The following is a 21,435-nucleotide window of genomic DNA, read 5'->3' as shown; positions in this document are numbered from 1 at the left end:
ATCCTGCTGTTTGCGACAACATGGATGAACCTGGAGGGTATTATGCTAAGTGAAATAAGCCAGACAGAGAAAGACAAATATGGCATGGTATCACTTATATATGTGGAATCTTAAAAAGTAAAGGCAGACTCATAGAAATAGAGTAGAAAAGTAGTTGCCAGGGGCTGGGGTGTGCAGAAAATAGGGAGACGGTAAAAGTTACAAACTTCAGCTATAAGATGAATAAGTTCTGTGGACCTAATGTATAACATGGAGACTGTAGTTGATGACACTGTATTGTTCAACTGAAATTTGCTAAGAGAGTCAAACTTAAATGGTCTCAAAGACAACAACAAAAGGTGATGTGAGGTGATAGTGTTGTCAACTCAATTGGGGAGAGGGATCCTTTTACAGTGTGTATGTATTATGTTACACTTTATTTTCCAGTTTTATTTATCAATTGTATCTCAGTAAAGCTGAATTTTTTTTCAAAATTTTGCAAGGAATATCTTAAAAAATTAATTAATTAATGCTAGAACTGACTGATGACAGCTGTGTCGTACATCAGATGTGGACACTGGCTTCTCTGGTGTGACTGGCAGCCAAAGACAATATAGAAGTAGATAATGGACTAGTGAGCGATGCTTCTCCATATTTTCTGTTTTATGAGCTTTGGAGAGAAGCTTTGTGATTTATGGACAGATAGAAGAATAACTTTGGATGGTGGTGTTTTTGTTAAACTGCTGAACAACATGTTTAGTCTATTTTTTAATGAGTCATGTGCCCATTCTTTTGTGTTGGATCTTTCTATGACCTAAAAGGAAGTAGCTTCATTCCTAGAGTTTGGGGGTATTAGCATAATGTTGGGCCTTCTTCCTTCTTCCAGGTGTGTGTCTCCATAATTATTGCAGTTTAAATTATGCTAATTGATTTTGGTGCTTTTTTTGTTCAGCCATAGAAGTGCTTTCCATAATTCCCCTGTCTGAAAGATGAAACTGCCACATGATGGAGGATGTTCTGTCTGCCTGTTCCTCATCTCTAGTCAGGTTTTCTGGTCTTGTCACCCAGAATTCAAGTGCTGCAGATGAATATAGGCTCATTGTGGGACCGCAGAGTTATTGTCCTGGTTTGAAAATGGGTCAGTGTAGCATAAAGATATGCTGATATGTGACCAAATGGCATATCACTCTAGGTAGGGATTGGACATTGATGAAGCATATATGGGACATATATGGACCATGTAATAGCTAAAATTATTTTAGAGTTTATTATGGGCCAGGCACTGCTCTAGGCCTATTACACACATTCTCTCAATGCCCCTAACCGTCCATTGAGGCAGGCACTGTTATTTCTCCAATTTTATAGCTGAGGAAACTGAGGCATAGAGTGGTTATAAAACTTAATTACTGTTGCACTGGGGTCTGGAATTTGAGTCCAGCAGTCTGACTCCTGTCTGACTCTTTGGCTACTAAGCTGTATCACCTTATTTTACAGTTACTAACAGGTGCTGATCCTAAATAATTTAAAAATGTTTATATAGTTGATAACTAGATTTTAAGCCAAGGCTTTACTGACTCCCAAAACCTGTTTGTTCGCTGACCCCCAAAAATATTTCAACTGTTTTATTAGGCTTTATTACATGATGTCAAGAAGGAGTTATTTCATTTTTCTCCTAAAATAGATATGGACATTTTTAAATTCTGTTTATTCAGCAAATGTTAATTGAGTGTATGTTATGTGCCAGATACCTTCTTAGATGCCAGAAGCATGGAAATTAGCTTCAATAAGCTATAATTGTATCTAGTGATAAACACAATGTTAGATAAATACACCCATCATTAGTAGGTCATATTTGTTTAATACCAATTTTGCAGTTAGAAAGTGTATCAAATTGTGGTATGTTCCTTTTTCCTTTCCTCATTTCCTTTTTACCCCCTAGGCATTGTCTACCCTGGACTCCATCACCCTGATGTACCCTTTCTTTTATCGGCCCATGTTTGAAGTGATGGAAGATGGCTGGCATTCTTTCCTTCCTGAACAAGAATTTGAACTCTACTCTTCAGCTGTGAGTAACTTTTGAGAGAACTATAGGTAATGAAAGATAACCCAACACCTTAATTTACTTGTGAAAATGATCACTTCCTTTTAATGAGTAATAAGGTACATTTGACTTATGCATGCCTTTTCTCATAACACTGAACTCAGTGCCCACCCTGTCCTGGTTTCTCTTCTTAGCAGGGTAGTCAGTTTGTCACTGAATCTCTTAAAATAGGGTACCCATTTTACTTAGTATAGATTGGAACTATTACAAATACTTTAAGGTGGCCTAAAGTTGCACTGACTTTTGGAGAATTAAATTACTAATGAAATAAACTAAAATTCCTCCATCTCTTCACATGTGTTATTAAGGGATCCTCCCTATGTTTTTGTGGTTTGATTTATTTATCTGTTTTTGCTTAGATTCAACACTTTTACTCATAGGCATCTCCTTTTTGGGTTGGCTATTTATTTAAGCAATTTGTACATTTGAATTTTTGTTATATTGTCCTGCAAATTTTGTAATCCAGATTTAATGAGGACATTTTTAATGTCTTGATTTGAAATGGATCTTTTCATATAAATAATAAAATCTCTATAAAATAACTTAATGTAAAGGTTAAGTAGCTGATTAGAAACAACCAAAGAAAGAATTAGTGATCTGGAATTTATATCTGAATACATATACTCAGAATACAGAACAGAGAAACAAGGAAAATAGAAAAATGATTGAGAAGTTAGATACTTTCATGGATGATGAAGGGAGAAGATCCAATATTTATTAAATGGGAAATCAAGAGAAGATTTAATAGAGAAAATGGAAGAAATGCAGCATTCAAATAGAAAATAGTTGAGAATTTTCCAGAATTAATGAAAGTCACAAACCCTTAGGTTAAGGTATCCCAGCAAACACCATGCAAGATAATAAAAAAGTAATCTTTACTTAGATGGGTTGAGTCCAGCTATCAAATAGTAAGACAAAGAGAATATAAAAATTAGCCAGAGAGAGGACAAATTACATACGTGGTATAACAAAATTAGAAGAGAAAACATTTTTGATAAAATTAAACATTTATTCATAATAAAAACTTTTAGCAGAGTTGGATTTGAAGGGAATTTGTCTAATCTGATACAGAGTAACTACCGAAACCAAAAACATACAAAAAGGAAATCTCGTATCATTCCCTTTAAGTTAAAGAGACAAGAATGCCCCACCATCACTACAGCCAGCTCAGTAAGTCAAGAAAGAAAAGTATAAGGTATAAGGATTGAAATGAAAGCAAAATTGCCATTCTGTGTTGATTATGTACTTATCTGCATAAGAAACTGAAAGAATCTTGAGATTATAGGCATTTGTCTACAACAAATTCAATTCTGAAAACATAAATGGAAGAAAACTGTAAGGGTCCTAGGAATATATCTAAGAAAAGATATGCAAGGTCTTTATTGAGAAGTTTATAAAACTTTATTGAAAAAATGAAGAAAATTTTAAAAAGTGGGGGGCACTATGATCATGGACAAGGAGATTGAATATTGAAAAGGTGTAACCATCTTCAAATCCATCTATAAAGTCAATACAATCTTATTAAAACCCCAATGAGTTTTTACATGCAATTTGATAATAGTTTCATGAAAGGGCAAAGGACCAAGAGGAGCCAAGATACTCTTGAAGAACAGAAAGAAGGGAGGAGGAGACTTAGCCTACTAAATATCAAGCTTCTTCTAAAAGCTGTGGGACTTCAAGTAGACCAGTGGGGCAGAATAGAGTCTATATGTATGGAAACTTGATATATGACAGAAGTGGCGTTGTGGATCAATGGAGAATCATATTATTCTCCCGAGTAGTAAAACAGTAAGTAGTATATAATAGCGAAAATTCAGGAAGTAGCAGTATAGTCACGTTATTTAAATTTGGAGGTAAATACGCACACACAAAAGCTATAAGAATTGAAAATTGTTGACTCTTTGGAAGGGAATTAGGAGATTGGGTAAACGGAATAGGTCATTTCTTTCTTTTATATCATGAATCCTTTAGAAACTGTCTTTTTAAAATTGGTAACATGGCCCTGGCCTTGTAGCTCAGTTGGCTAGAGCATCATCCTGATACTCTAAGGTAGCAGGTGTGATCCCTGGTGAGGGCACATACAAAAATCAGCCACTAACCGCATAAGTAAGTGGAACAACAAATCGATGTTTTTTTTCCTCTCTCTCTCTCTCTCCCCCTCCCTCTCTTTCTCCCTGCCTTCCCCCTTCCTCTTTCTTTCTAGAATCAATAGATAAAAATAATAATATGTTGTATCTTGTAAACGTGATTTAAAATACTCCTGTCCTACAGTAGATCCAATAAACTTCATTTTTATCCCCCTGGCACTGCAGCCCATGGCCAGCATGTCAGGCCAACTCTGATGTACAGGAACACACTGAAATTTACATATACATAATTTTATTTATTTTAGTGTAAAAACTTTTTACAGTCTTCAAGTGGTTTTCATTTGTAAAATAAGTTGTCATTTGATAGCTTTATATTTTACACTTTTAGGTTTTTTAAAAAATATATCTTTATTGATCTCAGAGAGAGGAAGGGAAAGATAGAAACATCAGTGATGAGTCATTGATTGGCTGCTGCCTCCTACATGAGCCCACAACCCCAGCTTGTGCACTGACCGGAATCGAACCCTGATCTCCTGGATCCTAGGCTGATGCTCAACTGCTGCACCACACAAATCATTTCACTGACTTCCAAGTATAACCTTTTTTAGTATTGCCATTATTCTTTTAAGAAAGATGTTATCAATCTTTCTACATTTTTCTCCTTTTTTATTTTTATTGATTTTTTTTAGAGAGAGAGAAGAAGGGAGAGGGAGAGAAAGAGAACCATCAATCGGCTGCCTCCTGTACGCCCCCTACTGGGGATCGAGTCCACAACCTAGGCATTTGCACTCACCAGAGATAGAACCTATGACCATTTGGTGCATGGGACAACACTCAATCAACTGAGCCACACTGGCCAGGGCTTTCTTCTTTTTTAAATAATAGAAAGGAACAAAGGATTTGAAGTAAGTAGTAGTTCTATTCTCATCTGTTCTGGTGCAGCATTATCTGAAGTATTACAGTCTTTCTGTTGCTATACTTTAAGAATACCATTAACAAAGTAAACGGTGCCCAGAAAAGGATGGATGAGATGATGTTGACCTTGATAGTCATAGATATACTTAATACATTTATCCTGGAGAATAGAAGAGTAAGGGAGAAACAACTGTCTTTCACATATTTGATAGCATGCCATGTGAAATAGGGAACTTGTACTGAAATCATGCTAAAAACCAATAGAGGAAGCTAAAGAGCAACAAATGTTGCTAAATATGAGGACAAACTTTCTAGGAACTGGGGATACATAGCATTGCAGAAAGCTGACTAAAGAATGGAGCTTGTCTTCTCTGGAAGTATTTAAGTATGGGATTAGGTATCCTATTAAATTCCTGAGATGGTTTCTTCATTGTATGAAAGTTGATCTCTAAGGTCCTTTAAATTTTTTCAGATTATTTTGTGACATTGAGATACTTGCTTAGCTTTGAAGTATTTTGTGTTTTTCAGACCAGTGAATGGAGATTAAGCTATGTCAATAAGGAATTTGCAGTCTGCCCTTCTTACCCACCAATTGTCATAGTACCCAAATCCATTGATGATGAAGCTCTTCGGAAGGTAGCTATGTTTCGACATGGAGGACGCTTCCCAGTACTCAGCTATTATCATAAAAAAAATGGAATGGTAAGTGAAAAGTATTGTTGCTTAGACTACTGAAAGACTTGGTTTGAGGATATTTTTTCTTAGAAATGTTTCCGTTTTCTGTGTACCTGTCCGCTGTAGTGGTTAGCCTGTCCTGCTAGGACTTCATTCATTTAAATTTAGGGAATCAGAAATAGTGTTTTCTGTGGTCAGCATTTGACTTCGAATTTTTTCCATGATGCTGCTCAGCCTTAGACAAGCCCAGATGGGTTAATCCTCAGGACTCAGTACAAAGGGAACTAATGTTCATGTGCTGTTTAAAATAACACTCTGAGGCAGAAAAATTAATTTCTCTGCCCAAAATAATAGTAAGATACTTTATTTTAATTATTCTCACCAAATTTCCCCTTGAAAGGTAAATTGAGCAGGTGTTTTTATTTTCAAAAGGGAAAAGAGTGACACAAATGTCATTAGTCACAACTTAAGTAAACACAGGAGTCAGGCATTGAATAGGCAAGTGTTCGCTGTGTATTTGTTTCCTAAATATTTTCTAAATCTGTTTCTCTTCTCTTATTTTCTCTCAGTCAATAAACTCTGCTTCATTTTGAGACCAGTAGTAAATTAATGGATGGACTTAGAGACTCTTCCATTTTTCTTTTCCCCTGATATTAAGTCAAACATGGATATTTAGGATAAAAAGATTTCTAAAAATCTGCTACTTTGGCGCCAGACCACCTAATCTGTTTGCTCAATAGTATATCTTTTTACTAGGGTCCATTATAAAGTATTTTAATAATTGTGTCCATTTACATGGTGGGTGCCTTCTGAGAGTTAGCTGGTGTCATCATCTGGATGACCTTTCTTGATCATGTTAAATTTCAAAGTGGTTAAGATAACATTATATACTATGGGGTGAAGTTGAAATAACTCTAAGCCATTCATCAGGAAGAGGTCGGTATAATAATTATTGACTTCTTGAGAAAAGTTTCAAAAGCAAACCTTTCAAAATACGTAGTTGGTAGTTTTTGGAGACAAGCAGTTAAGTCCTGGAATACTGAAAAGGACGGAAGAGGGCTACAAAGGAATAAATAGTAACAAGCAGCTTTTAAGATGTTGAAAATGATTCCCAGAACAAGAATAATGGATAAACTTTTTTTTTATTTTGCCATTAGTGCCTTTTTCTTTATAATTCTTGCCAACCCTAAGTTTATGTAGTTGAAGCAAAACTTTACTGGTACGTAGGCCATTATTATTATCTTCATGACTGGGCTAGACCAACTGGATAATTATTCACTGGCTAAATGAATTGTAATATCTGATCTTAAAGAGGAACTATAATTTATTATGTGAAAGTATTTTGAGATAGTGGGAAGAAAAATCATTTGAAAGTGTAAGGCTTATTTTTGTCTTACAGTTATTAACTTTGTCAATAAATAGAAATATGTCTTTGTTTTAGGATCAGATCCATCTCCAAAGTGCCACATAGTTGTTTTTGAAATAGTCTTAATCTAGCTAATTTATTTTTTTTCCCCAAAAACTGTAAAAGTAGCTACTATTAAGTTTTGTGGGTGTTGTTTTTGTTGTTTTTATTTTAGAGAGAGGAAGAGGGGAGAGAGAAAAATATCATTGATTTATTCCACTTTTGCATTCATTAGTTGATTCTTTTTTTAATATATCTTTATTGGTTTCAGAGAGAGGAAGGGAGAGGGAGAGAGAGAGATAGAAACATCAGTGATGAGAGAGTCACTGATCGTCTGCCTCTTACACACCCTCTACTGGGGATCAAGCCCGCAACCCAGTCATGTGCCCTGACTGGGAATCAAATCTCTATCTCCTGGATCATAGGTTGATGCTCAACCTCTGAGCCACGCCGATTCTTATATGTGCCCTGGGGATCAACCCCTCCATCTTGGTGTATTGGAAAGATGCTCTAACCATCTGAGTTACCCAACCAGGGCTTACGTTTTAAATTGTATTGTGATTCTAGGTAATTATGCGAAGCGGTCAGCCACTGACTGGCACAAATGGGAGACGGTGCAAAGAAGATGAGAAGCTGATAAATGCTACCCTCCGAGCAGGAAAGCGTGGCTACATCATTGATACTCGATCTCTAAATGTAGCTCAGCAAGCTAGAGCCAAAGGAGGTGGCTTTGAACAAGAAGCTCATTATCCCCAGTGGAGGCGGATTCATAAGTCCATTGAGAGGTAAAAGATCTGGAGACAGTGATGGACTCTTATTTGAAGCTAAATAGAGTGGGTGATCCCTTAGCTGTTCAAAAATCACAAGTTTTCAAAGGAATCTAAACATCAACTTAGAGCCCAAACTTGACTGACTATCCTGTCATTGTGTTTTGTAAGATAAACAGAAAACTTACCTTGGATGCCCACAGGTGAGCTTTAGTCAAATAACACTGTTTCTCCAAGTCAGCTCTGAAATTTCATCACCACGAGGTCTGCTCCTCTACTTGTAGATCAGTGGTCACCAAACTTAAACAGATAGGCTATGGATAACTATATTTTCCTAAGTCAGAAGACAAGACATTTAACTTCCCCCATACCCACCTATTCTCATACCATTTCGTCCACCTAGATCATCCCTTCTTTATGCTTGCATTTAGTGGTTTGTAAGTGCTTCTGGGTATGTGGGTGGGAGTAGAGCTGGCTTTGGGCACCCCTGCTGAAGTACCAGGTGGTCCATGGGAGTAGGACTGCAGATGTCAGTGGGGCTGTCTCTGACCTACCTCAAAATGCACTGCTCTGCCTCTCTCCCCAGTCAGATAATTCAGCTCTTCGACTGGGGCTTAGTCTCTTCAGATGAAGAACAGTTTACCATGACAGGCATTTTAAGCATCTTTGCAAACATGTTTAAGTATTAGTTTTTCAATATTTAATCCTCAAGTTTTATTGCATAACAGGGTAAATATTTTTATAGTTTTAAGGTACTTCTGCTCTTGGATTGATTGGAGGCTGTTTTGATTTGGTTTCTTCCTCCATTGTCTTTTTTTGTTCTTGTTTCTTTTCCTTGTGTTTGGAAGGTATCACGTTCTTCAGGAGAGCTTAATCAAACTTGTGGAAGCTTGTAATGACCAAACACATAACATGGACCGATGGCTCAGTAAATTGGAGTCTTCAAACTGGCTGACGCACATCAAAGAGATTCTGACAACTGCCTGTCTAGTGGCGCAGTGTATCGACAGGTAAAGTACATTTCAGTGCTCCAGAATGGGACACACACTGCTATCTAGACTTTGCTTTTATCCAGACGTATGTTTATATATTAACATATACCTCAGAGATATTATGGGTTTGGTTTCAAAGCACTGCAGTAAAGCAGATACTATCTCAGTAAAGCAAGTCACATGAATTTTTTGGTTTCCCAATGCATTTAAAAGTTATGTTTATCTCTACTGTAGTCTGTTAACTGTGTAATAGCATTCTTTTAAAAAACCCACAATGTATATACCTTTATTAAAAAATACTTCATTCTTTAAAAAAGCTAACCATCGTCTGAGCCTTCAGTGAGTTGTAATCTTTTTGCTGGGAGAGGGTCTTACCTTCAATTTCTAAAAAAATGCAATATCTGCAAAGTGCAGTAAAGTGAAGCTCAGTAAAACAAAGTATGCCTCCACATTAAAGGTGGGGCCTATTCTGTATCTTATGTTCAGATCACATAAACTACTATATAAGATAGTCAACAGCATTCAGTTATTGATGAAGTTTGTGCATAGAGTTTGGCATTTAATTGATGATTAATGTTTGTTGAATGAATTGTGAATCGTACATATACATGTCTTTCATGACACAAGTTTCTTAAGTAACAAAGACCTATTTTTTTCTATACAACCCTTAAATTATTAATCTACCTATTTTCCTTTTCTTAAACGGTGAGAAAGAAAAATTTTCTTATATCCTCTCAGAGGGCCAAGCTTGCCTTCTTACTTTTGAAATGTCAATAAAAGGAAGCATGTAATTTTGTTACACAGTAAAATGATCCTTTCTAATCTCTCAGATATCTTATTACAAACTACTTGATATGTGCAGTGATGTCAGGATCTCAAGTTGAGAGAAGCTGACGATAGTGATGTAAAGTATATGAAGTGATTTTAGTTTATTCACTCAGTTGAAGGTTGCTAATGACTTGAGGCAGAAGACTTGAACAGAGGCAGAAGGATTGGTATAAGTTGTTGCAGAAGCTTAGCATGCCCTTTTTAAGAAGGGGATTCCCACTGAAACAATAGGTAGGTATAAGTATTGCCACCTCGTAGGTGGATGCCACTTTTCTTTGAGAGCTTAATTTGTTTTACTGATGCTTCCAAATTAGGGAATTATATATATATGTAATTCTTATCGTTAGTGAGAAATTGATCATAGAATGGATTGCTAAAAATCATGTGGTAAGTTATCCACAGAGCCAAGAATGGGCAGAGACTCTTGAAGTCAGGATTCCCAGGCTGTCACTGTTCATAATTTTAGGTGAAGTTCATTTATCTAATAAAATATGAGAGTTAAAGGCCAAGGTTATATGGCAGGGAAATGAATAATAACAATGGTGAGATGCTAATGCTAAGGGCTTTCTTTCTTTTTAACCTAAGTTTCTTTTTAACCTTTTTAACCCTTTTTCACATAAGTGCAGAGGCTCCTGTTTTCTTATGAAACATGCATTGTAATAGACAGTTATCACCATGTTGTCCAAGTTTTCAGCCATAATAATGAGATGATGCAGGTCTAGGTGCAGAACAGTATTTGTCCTCTCCACCTTTGTTTAGTTTGAGCTGCCGCCTTAAACAAACAGGAACCTCCACACCCCTAGGAAAGTTGAAGGTTTTGGTTATTTTGCAATGTGTGGTTTCCCTTTACTGATACATATTAGCTTATTGCTTGTACCTGTATAAAAATCTACCCTTATAATTAATTACTGAAAATGTAAAAATTGACCTTAAATTAATTGAATTAAATTCAGAATATGCCCACAGATAGCTAAGATATATATTCAATATATATCAGAAGCCTTAAAATATTTGCTCATACCCTTTTCAGCCTACACATTAGATTTCATGCTAGGAATGAGGTTGTTAACCATAAGTGAACATCAGGGAGTCTTATTTTCAAATTAAGAACTCAATTCAACAAAAGACAAAAAGCTAAGTCCATCATCTACAGTGTAACAGAAATTGGCAGTAGCCTTAAGTCCAACCATAGGATTAAGTAAATTGTAGTTGATCACTTAATAGAATATTTAATAACCATTAATACAGTACTTCTAAAGATGGTATTTACATGGAATTTATATATAAGTACATGGGAAAGTATTTATAATAAATGTGGAAATAATAAGAAATTACTTTTCCTTATAGCTATGTAAAGTATATTTGTACATAGGAAGATAATTAACAGTGATAACCAAGCATGAAACTTTTTATGAGAAAGTGGTGAGCTTATATTCTTTTTTCTTTTTTTCCCCAAAAATTTTCTTCACTGTCATTTCAATATAAGAGGTAGAAGAAAGAGAGGGAAGATGTAGTTAATTTAGATTTTGGTGCTCTTCCCACTCTCTTTAGAATAATGGGGTCCCAGACACCTCCTAAGTGTCGTGGTATCATTGCCACTGACTTTCTAGATTGACAGTTTTATTTTTTTAAATGTTTCTTCCTGTTTCATGTTTCTCAAAATGTGGTTCAAGACTTGTTTCCCAGATCCATTACAGCTGATGGTGAAAAGGTAGAATTACCATCAGAAAGATACAGAAAAATAATTTTAAGTGTATGTTTCTAGGTTTGATGAGAAAAGTCTTTAATCAAGTATTAAAGCAGAAGCCGTGCCTACTGTGTGTAAGGACTGCTTTTTGTTTTTGTAAAGGGAGACATTTTTCACTAAAAGGGTCAGTGAAATTTATTATAACTTAAAGGGATTCTTGCCATGTGAAATTTGGGACTCAGTATAGTTTTACTTTTTTCCCAAGGTAAATTCTCTTCAATGTGCCTTAGACTCTGAACCCCATGGGATAGTGCAGAATACATAAGACTTTGTACTCAGTAAATGTTTATCATTAGCAGACTTGATTGACCATGTTGGGAGTATCCCATTTGTACTCTGAATTTTCTTATCAGGGAAGGAGCATCCATATTGATTCATGGAACAGAAGGAACTGATTCCACACTTCAGGTGACCTCCCTGGCCCAGATCATCTTGGAACCAAGAAGCAGGACCATCCGTGGTTTTGAGGCCCTGATAGAAAGAGAGTGGCTGCAGGTGAGAAAAGCTATTTTGTGTGCAAAGAAACAGCTAATTATCGATGTTGTGATCCTGGTTTGTGGGAGCAGTTATAGTGTTTGAAATTTTGATTAATTAAAATGTTTCAATTTTATGTTTAATTTTCTGGGGGTCAGTGAATTTACACGTACAGTATCTTCATCTCAATAGATGTTTGTAATCTTTACTGCCTGTGGATTTCTGTATGTCTCTGCTTATGTTGCTCATTTGGCACTTCATTCCCTTAAACTCTTATTAATGGTACTTTGTTAACTACAGAGGAAATACAAAGAATGTAAAACAGTCTTGTCTTCCAGAGCTTAGTCTTGTTAGAGATAAAAAGACATAAACAAGGGGGAAGGGGGAGTATGGGTTTGTAATTCCAAGGTGTGTACTTTTTAGGATTTTCTGCCTTTGCTCTAGTTCGGCTCCATCCTGTCTTCCCCAGGCAGGTGGAATCCTTGTCCTCTGAGATGCAGCTGTCACTGCTTTCATGAAGTCTTTGGAACCTTAACCGCCACAGATAAAAGTGGTCCATTTTCTTTGTGCCTTGCTTCCTGAACTAGACCAAAATAAAGTGACTTCTTTGAGGTCAGAGAACCTTGCCCAATTTATCTGTTTATCCTTATATACAACACTGCCGTCACATAAGGCTGAATGACAACTAAAATAAAGGCCTCGCAAAATAGATTGAAATCCTCCAAGTCAGATTAATTCATGATATATATACAGTGTGTAACTTAGTAAACAATTGTGACTAAAAATAAATGTTTAGATACACCTTGGAAATGGAAGCATCTCAGGAGAAAATTTCTGGCTCTTCTAGTTACAATTTGGATTTATTATGTGTTAATGCTATTTCGTGTACCTGCCTGACAAGTGACGTTTTATCTCTTTTTAAGTCAGACCATCCTAAATATCTGGTGGAAATCTATTCAGCTACATTCCTTATGATACAGAGCAAACAAATGAGTAAGATGTACTTTATATATTAGCATCTTAATGGGTATCGAAATTATCTTTGTCACACAAAAGGACCCAAAGATATTCAGGTCTGTGAAATACCTAGAAGGGTATGATTTGGGATAAGGTCGGTACTCAGGTTCTGGGTGGGCCAGAGAACCCAATGATTCTTAAATTTCCTTTGGTTATTAGATGGCAGACTCTTCCATCTCTTTTTGGGAGAAGAGGGAAACTAAGGAGAGCATTATCTCTAATGTAAAGATGTTCTTAAAGATCTCTTCATGACAGTAACTTTTTTTCCATATGTAACTAAAGACTTACTCTCAGGAGTGATCTTATAAAGTCTCTCTATTAGAGCCCCTTATTTATCTCCATTTAGTGGTGAGGCTTATGTAGCTTACAATAGCCTACAATGCTTTGGATAGATAGAAGGTGAAAGCTGACCTTTGTTTTGTACCCGAAGAACTTCTTTTCTTTGATTTTGCTCCAAATTACACAGATGTAGAACGATTTATAAGTTTATCATTACCGAAGTTCAGTATTCTTCCATTTGACATTCCAAAGACAGTTGCAATTCTTATGCTTATGTCTTCACTGCACAGTCTTGTTAAGTGTTTGGAAATTGTTTTAAACCAAGAAATCATTCATCTAAGCAGCAGTCATCAAAATTATATGATGTTCCATTTAAAAAGAGTTTCAGCCCTAGCCAATTTGGCTCAGTGGATAGATCATCAGCCCACGGACTGAAGGGTCCTGGGTTCGATTCTGGCCAAGGGCACATACCTCTGTTGCAGGCTCAGTCCCCGGCCCGGTCGGGGTGCATGTGGAAGGCAACCAATTGATGTGTCTCTCTCACATCAGTGTTTCTCTTTCTCCCTTCCACTCTCTCTGAAAACCAATGGAAAAATATCCTCAGGCGAGAATTTTAAAAAAAATTGATCAAAAAAAAGTTTCATTGCACCTATGTGAAATACTGTTAATAGAATGTGGGATCTCAATAGGATCTGTCACGGTTCCCTCTTTTCTTGTAGGCTGGCCACCCGTTCCAGCAGCGCTGTGCACAGTCAGCCTATTGTAATAGTAAGCAGAAGTGGGAGTCGCCTGTGTTTCTTCTCTTCTTGGATTGTGTGTGGCAGATACTTCGTCAGTTCCCTTGTTCTTTTGAATTTAATGAGAATTTCCTCATCATGCTCTTTGAGCACGCTTATGCCTCACAATTTGGAACATTTCTGGGCAACAATGAAAGTGAAAGGTGGGTACACTGCTCACATGCGGGCCATTTCATTTTAACTTGTTTTGGCTGCTTCCTAAAAGAGCAGGATTTGGTTCTGCATGAATGTTATTTATAAGGTGGTAAATTTTGTAAATTATAGTTATAATTATATATTATAATTATATTTATAATTATAATTATATAAATTATATGAAGTGTATTTTTATTATGAGCCTGTCACATGCTAGGTGAGAGCATATCCTACGACTTGGTTCTGTTAGATTAAAGTTAGTCCACATAATGATTAAAAAGCTTTGAGTAAATCGGGCAACCATTTTAAATTATAATTTCATTACATAGGATTATAGTATCTTTTGTCTGCAATAAGCCTTAACATATAATCTAACTGCACCCTCCATCCAGTTTTATAGATTTAGGAAAATAATATGCAGATAAATTGAATTACTTGTCCAGGGGCACACAGCCAGCTGGTCAGCAAAAGTAGGGTTATAGTACAGTTCTTCCTACTCCTGTTCCAGCCTTTCTCTGTTAAAGCATTGTATGTAACTGTAACTCAGCATTTAGATAATGCATTTGACTATGGATTCTTTTTGGTTTTGTACCTATTAGTATCCCTCAGACCTACATTCAATAAAAGGATGACAAGTAGACTTTATCTCATATTCTGTTTCCCATTTGGTAGAGATTACCAGTGGTGCAGATTGAGGAGGATTCTGGAACTGTGTGGGGCCGGCTCAGCCTAACAAAGTTCAGTGATTAGTTAGCCATGGGCTTGAGGGCAGGGGCTGGAGGGAGCAGTGGGTGAATGGTTTCCTGTCCTCACCATGCCTGGTTCCTGGTGACGTGGTATGGGTCTTGCTATCCTAGCAATGAAATGCTAATAGCACATGGGTTCTGTGATTATGTGGATTCTTTTTATTACTAACATATTTGCATTCACATAATTAACTTTCATGAAACGTGTAAGTAATGAAGTAGTTTCAGAGACAAAGCCAATTTTATAGTAAAACTTCAGCTTGAACAGAATCCTATGAAAATTGAATGTATTATCTTTTTGGTTAATGTAAGGTTCACCACAAATTATCTTTCAACTCTTGTTAAAATTTATTTTTTCTAAAATGTTCCAGTTTACTTTCCATCCCTAAAAGTTTATTCCATGATAAAGAGCGTTAAAGAATTTCGGGATTATCATGAAAACTGTTCATTGTATATGAATGTAGATTAAATCTGATTTATATCAAGATACATATTTATTTTTAATCTATTTAGTGATTTTAAGTTAAAATACAGTCCCAGATACAATAAAAGACATGTATGACATGACCAAATTCTAGTTTTTCCCTTCTTGCTGGTTTTGGAAGCCCGTAAAACAGTTCTTTGTTGTTATTGAGAGTTATAATGCTGAATTTTCTGACAGATATTTTTATTTTACAACATTTTATTCCTCTACTAAAAGTCTTGTATTCTGCCTTCTGAAATACAGAGAGAAGAAACTGTCCTAATAAGGAAGAGCAATTGATAATGGGTGTTATAAATTAACTGCTCTAATGGCATTTTTTTTCTTGGTCAGATGTAAGTTGAAGCTACAGCAGAAAACGATGTCTCTGTGGTCTTGGGTCAATCGGCCCAGTGAACTGAGCAGATTCACCAATCCTCTCTTTGAAGCCAACAATCTTGTCATCTGGCCTTCGGTTGCTCCACAGAGTCTTCAGCTCTGGGAAGGTAAGCCGTGCGTCCTTTACAAACATTTTATCATTAGTCAAGGATGCTCTTTCAGCTGCCTGTGAGTCCATGCTGTTTTTGATATTTGAAGATGGGAAGGTAGACCTGACTCTCAGACCTGTGTGTAACTGTTTTTTCTCTCAATATTTTTTGAGGAACCTTCACACTGTATTTCATATAGTTGCACCTTTTTACAATCCCACCAACAGTGCACAAGGTTCCGATTTCTTCACATCCTTGCCAAGAGTTATTTTCTTGTTGAGTTCCCTCCCCCGGCCTTTGGTAGTGGCTATCCTTACACGTTACTTTTTGTGTAAGAAAGTTGGTAGGTAGTTGGGACAGGACTAGATTGTAAGCTCCTAGGAGATGGTTTCTGTTTCCTTTATTAAGCAGTCATTAGGATAGTTCTTTTGTTAAGTGATACTGAAGGGTTAATGAGCTAGCCATTCTAATTATGGTCTACAGATGTACACAGATGCCACCCATCAATGCAGTAATGCAGGGATCTGCATATCATGTGGAACAGTAACCCATGCTTAATTTTCAAATCTATTCTGAAGAAAGTGTTTCACCTACATTAATTTTTCAGACTCCTGAGGCTCATCTCCTTAAATAACAAAGCCTGCTTTTTTTAAAAAATAGCCAAAATTTATCTAAAATACATTAGCCATTAAAGAAAGACTATAAAGTACCATTTAATTTCTTTTTAATCATTTTGAAGGTAGTAAGTACATCTTTATTCATCTTTGTAGTAAACAGCATCCTGCTTACACACATTGATGGTAGCTGTTTGGTAAATTGAACTGAATTTTATAAATGTCAGTTATCTTACTGTGTTCTGATATGTTATGCCCTCAAGGAAAATTCATGTGTGGAAAGCTGTTTGCCCTTTATGTGTAAAAGGATCTCAGATTGCTTTGCTCTCTCAGCTTGTTGCTCTTGGCACATCTGTCAATAGCTGCTGCTTTCACCCTCAGTCTATGCCTCTCATCTTATCTTTTGAGGTGTCACCTGGTCAGAATTGTGGGAAAATGGCCTCAGATAGTCTCAGGGTTCTCTGATTCTGAGCATTAGTACTTTGGGAATTTGGAGCTGCTCAGAACTTCTCTTTGCTTGCTTTACTCTCGATTGTTGTAGACTAGGGATGGGGAACATCTGGCCCTGCTAAGGCAACCACAGGTGGAACTCGAAATTCAATAATTCTAGAGATAATAAAACAGATGTGAATTGTAAAAAAAGATACATGGAATTATATATTACCCACACCTTTAATGTTAATCCATTGTATATATCTTTCCCCTTTCTGTTTTCCTTTCCTGGATTCGATAGGTATTTTCCTACGTTGGAACAGATCCTCCAAGTATTTGGATGAAGCATATGAAGAAATGGTTAACATCATTGAATATAATAAGAACTTACAAGCAAAAGTAAATCTCCTTAGGAGGCAGTTGGCGGAACTGGAGACTGAGGATGGGATGCAGGAGAGTCCCTGAAAGATGTCCCCACACCTGTGTATGAACCTTCCCGCACCCGTATCCCACCTCTCTCTCCTTTTGTGCCCTTCAGCTCACTTTTACACAGTAGCCTTGAACTTCAGGCTTTAAATGTGAGAACCCTCTGATCTAATGGATTTCTCAGTACTTTATGAATGAAACTCACTATAATTATTTATGTTTCACATGGCCTCTTAGGCCTCTTTACTTTGGGAGCAGGAAGGAGGTGCTAGTCATTTTATTTTATATGAACCAGGTGACCTCTGTAATGCCATTTGTGTTATATGCCATTTCATTATAATTTTTTCTGTGTCCACTTTCAAACAATGCTTCAGACCAGTCAAGGATATGATTAATCTCTTTAGGGGATGTTAGTTTAAAAAAAAAGATCAGATGTTTAAACACTTTGAATATAGAAATATTTTTCAAAACTGAAATGGTGGATAAACCAAGAATTTTATGTTTAATATGCCATTTCCAATACCTTTGCCATTCTCTTTAAAATAGTTTTGGACTAACAAAAGCTGAATTCCGTCTCACTCTGGTTTGTCAAGAAAGGAAATTCTGAATATTTATTCAAGGTAAATTATTTTTATAAGGGCAACAGGTATAGCCCTCTGATATTTACCTTAAGAAGTAAACTTAACAGTAGACAGTAAAAGTATGTGCAATATAGAAAGTAGGAATTTGTTACTGATATGGTATTGTTACTGTTGAATTGGTTTTTCAGGTTTTTTACCATACATATTAAATATGTATCAGATGCTAGATGTAACATTAAACCATCATTTATAATAGATATTAATTTGTTATGATTAAGCTACAAATATGGTTTCCTTAAACCAGAGATGCACTGCCCTTGTCTGACATTCTTATTGCACTGGTTTATGTATGTATGTGTATGTTTTATTGTGTTTTGTTTTATTTTTAAGTATTCTAGGAGTTTACTAATACTGAGGTTACAATGTTCATGGTGGTTTGAGCCTTTTGAAAATTTACCTGGACTCTGCTGATTTTTCCATTATATGTTAGGCAAATATAATTTCAGTGGAGGTAAAAGTTTATGAACATGATACAGCTATGATTTAAACTTCAGATTTGAAATGTTTCAATGTTATAGAAACAGTGATGACTATTTATGCAATGCTAGTTCATGCCTACAACTCTAAAAGTTTGCAGTTCAGTGCTTTTCATGTACATTTCTGTTTTGTGGAATTGCTTATTTTAACAAATGCTATCAATTCCAATTATCCTTTAAAAGGATAGTTGAAAAGTAATCATTAATACCATTTCTACCCCATCTGTATATAACCATTGCAGTATAAAACATACCAAAACTGAACCCTGCTCTATAGCTATGTATTGAGCTAAAAGTATAATTTTTAAAAATCGACTCTCAAAATCTCTGGCCACATTCAGAAACTTTAGAAAGTGGCAAGTTCTTTCTATCTCCAGTTATCTTTTTTCTGTCTCCTCAGACTTGTAGCAAAAGGCTGGACAACAGTTCATAGAACTCTCTCTGGTAAATGTGCCTGCCTTCTCCTATAAGCTCAGTTTTATTCTCGACTTATTTTCTTGGCTATAGTTATGAATCTCGGGGCATGAAAGCCCTCACCAGAAGGCTAAGGCAAGGCGTGAAGGAGATGTACTATCCTGCAATGGATATCTCTGTGTTGTGTGAAACCTTTATATTTTTAAAAAGAGGAAACACACTAGCTTTTTCATGGCCCCTCAGAATTGCTTGCTGCTTTGTCCAGGCAGCTGACCTTTCTGTTTTCTTAATTTTGTCTCAAGACTAGATATGAATAAGGAACCCTTTTCTTCTCTGTTAATGGACCCATAAGGAAAACCTCTAGAGATTTATTTATTTTTTAGTAATTCTTTAAAAGTGACGCCCCCACTAGTGATATTGATTGGCCATAGAACTTCTGTGGGTTTAAACTTTGGAGGGAATTTTTATCAGGTTTGGTCATGGAGAAATTGTATGCCATCAATTTATACCTGTCTTCCTGATGCACATTTTATGTGTGAGCCAGAGTACAGTAGCATAGTGTTTCAGTTTCTTTTTATTTCTTTTATTGAGACAGAAATCTTAGGCTGTTTGGACAAGTTTGCATTGTAGTATTAATTTGTAATTACAGATTGTCCAGACCACACTTCTGACTACAGCCTGTAAAAACAAACTTTGGTGTCAATGCACTTTCAGAGGGGTCATCTAATCATGTCGATATTTAGGTTTCCCAAACTCGAGAACTCTGTCAAAAGCAAGTGCATTGTCAATATAGCGAGAGGGTTTTTAGTAATACTATAAGTTACCCATCTGTTGGATGAGAAGAATACATACAGTGGATATACTCCTGAGAAGATACTTGTTAAACATTAAGTTTGGACAATTGTCTTTGATAAATGTGGCTTTAAAATCTTTAAGAGAATGGTGACAGAATTAGTGAGCAAGCAAATTGCCTCATAGGAGTCAGTAACATCAATCAAGGGAGATAATTCAAGTTCTTGTATACTAGGCATCTTCCATATTCATTTATAGTGAAGGCTGCTGGTTTACATTTTGGGGATGCAAAACGTATGTCCCACAAAGAATATCTTAAAAATACAAAGGATTGCTATAATCCTCTTATCAGCAATACAAAGATTTTTAGATTTAAATTAATGATTTTTTTAAAAATCAGAAGAACATGGTTGATAATATAAAAATACCGAAACTTTCAGTGGTGAGACTTTTCGGTAATTGTCTGGTCAAAATTTTTTATTTTGATTTTATTTAATGGGAAGAAAAGCAGAAATTGTAAAATCTAACAGGTTTAAACCTACAAATAGTTTTTATTTCTAAGAAAAATTAGGCCTTTGAAGCAAGGTTTTGAAGTGATTTTTAGAAAAGCTTGAGGAGACTGTAGACAGTCATCTCAGATCCCATTGGGGAATTTTAAAACTTTCCTTTGAACCCTGAAGGCTGATTGACAGAAGTGATATGTCATCACTTTTTATTTTAAAGGATGAAATTTAGTGAGATTTCAGTCTTTGATTCAGTTAGTGTTTATATTAAATAAAAAATCAATATCATGGAAAAGATTTGAACAGTAGTTGTCTCTTGACATGAAAAATAGGACATTTTGCTGCGTTTTAAAAACCTGCTTAAAGATATCACTCATGTAGTTAATCTGGTGTCTGGATTAGCTGTTTCAATTGTCAGTATTAACTGGGTTATCAGGTTCACTTGTTATAACCTGAAACAAAAGTTTCGGTATTTACCCATATCCAGATTTAATGAATGAAAAGTGTATGAGGTGTTATGAGCACTCTTGATCAGAAACTTATTTCTTGGACCAAAAACAAGCAATTTTTAGAACAGTTGATCCTCTGTTCTGGCAGCTATGAAATTTACCAGAGAATGAAGTCATTCAGTATAGCTGATATAGGTTCATGTTATACCTCAAGACAATATAGATGAGCTATTTCTTATTCTTTAACATGTTCGATCTTTCCTCCCTCCCAGAGCTGATATCCTAAGTTATTACCAGGTAGTGTTTTTATGTAAATCACCATCTTAACAAAGAACATTAAAAGACTGATTTCACCATTATTATTTATTCTCAGATGATAAGAAATGCTAATTGTCTTACAATATCAGTTTTCTAATTTTTATTTTACTGAATAAAGCTGCTTTTACCTTTATTCAGTCTTTATAACCTAGTGTCCACAGCATCTTCTTCCTTTAAGCCAACAGCCCAGAAGAGAACCTCTGAAACTCGTATGACTAGGTTTTAGAAAATCTTGGACTTGTTATCTAAATTCCCTCTAAGAAACCCAATGTCCTATTTTTAAACGACAGTGTGGAACTCTAGTTTGTGCTTAATTTAGTGAAAGATAGTGGGGCTCACTGTAGACACTACTTTGTCCTGAAAACATAATTCCTGATGAGAGCTTACTGACTTGTAGAGCTATTCTGGTTAACCACCCTGTGAGTATACAGATTAACTGTATTTGTGATTTGTAATAAAAACAAGTTGTGCAACACTG

General features: G+C 35.9%; 1 protein-coding gene across 1 annotated transcript in view; it reads left to right on the top strand.

The window, feature by feature from the left end:
- Nucleotides 1-21,435, top strand: part of MTMR9 (myotubularin related protein 9) — a 30,662-nt gene extending 9,227 nt beyond the window's left edge. Inside the window, exons 3-10 of the mRNA XM_016210304.2 lie at nt 1,919-2,044; nt 5,611-5,784; nt 7,730-7,947; nt 8,778-8,939; nt 11,850-11,991; nt 13,986-14,206; nt 15,759-15,910; nt 17,240-21,435. Coding sequence (XP_016065790.1) covers nt 1,919-2,044; nt 5,611-5,784; nt 7,730-7,947; nt 8,778-8,939; nt 11,850-11,991; nt 13,986-14,206; nt 15,759-15,910; nt 17,240-17,403 — 1,359 coding nt within the window. The 3' untranslated portion in view covers nt 17,404-21,435. The remainder of the gene's footprint in view (nt 1-1,918; nt 2,045-5,610; nt 5,785-7,729; nt 7,948-8,777; nt 8,940-11,849; nt 11,992-13,985; nt 14,207-15,758; nt 15,911-17,239) is intronic.

This window comes from Miniopterus natalensis, chromosome 4 (genome assembly GCF_054644295.1).
Source record: "Miniopterus natalensis isolate mMinNat1 chromosome 4, mMinNat1.hap1, whole genome shotgun sequence".
Taxonomy (NCBI): Eukaryota; Metazoa; Chordata; class Mammalia; order Chiroptera; family Miniopteridae; genus Miniopterus; species Miniopterus natalensis.
This window is presented reverse-complemented; position numbering and strand designations above follow the sequence as displayed.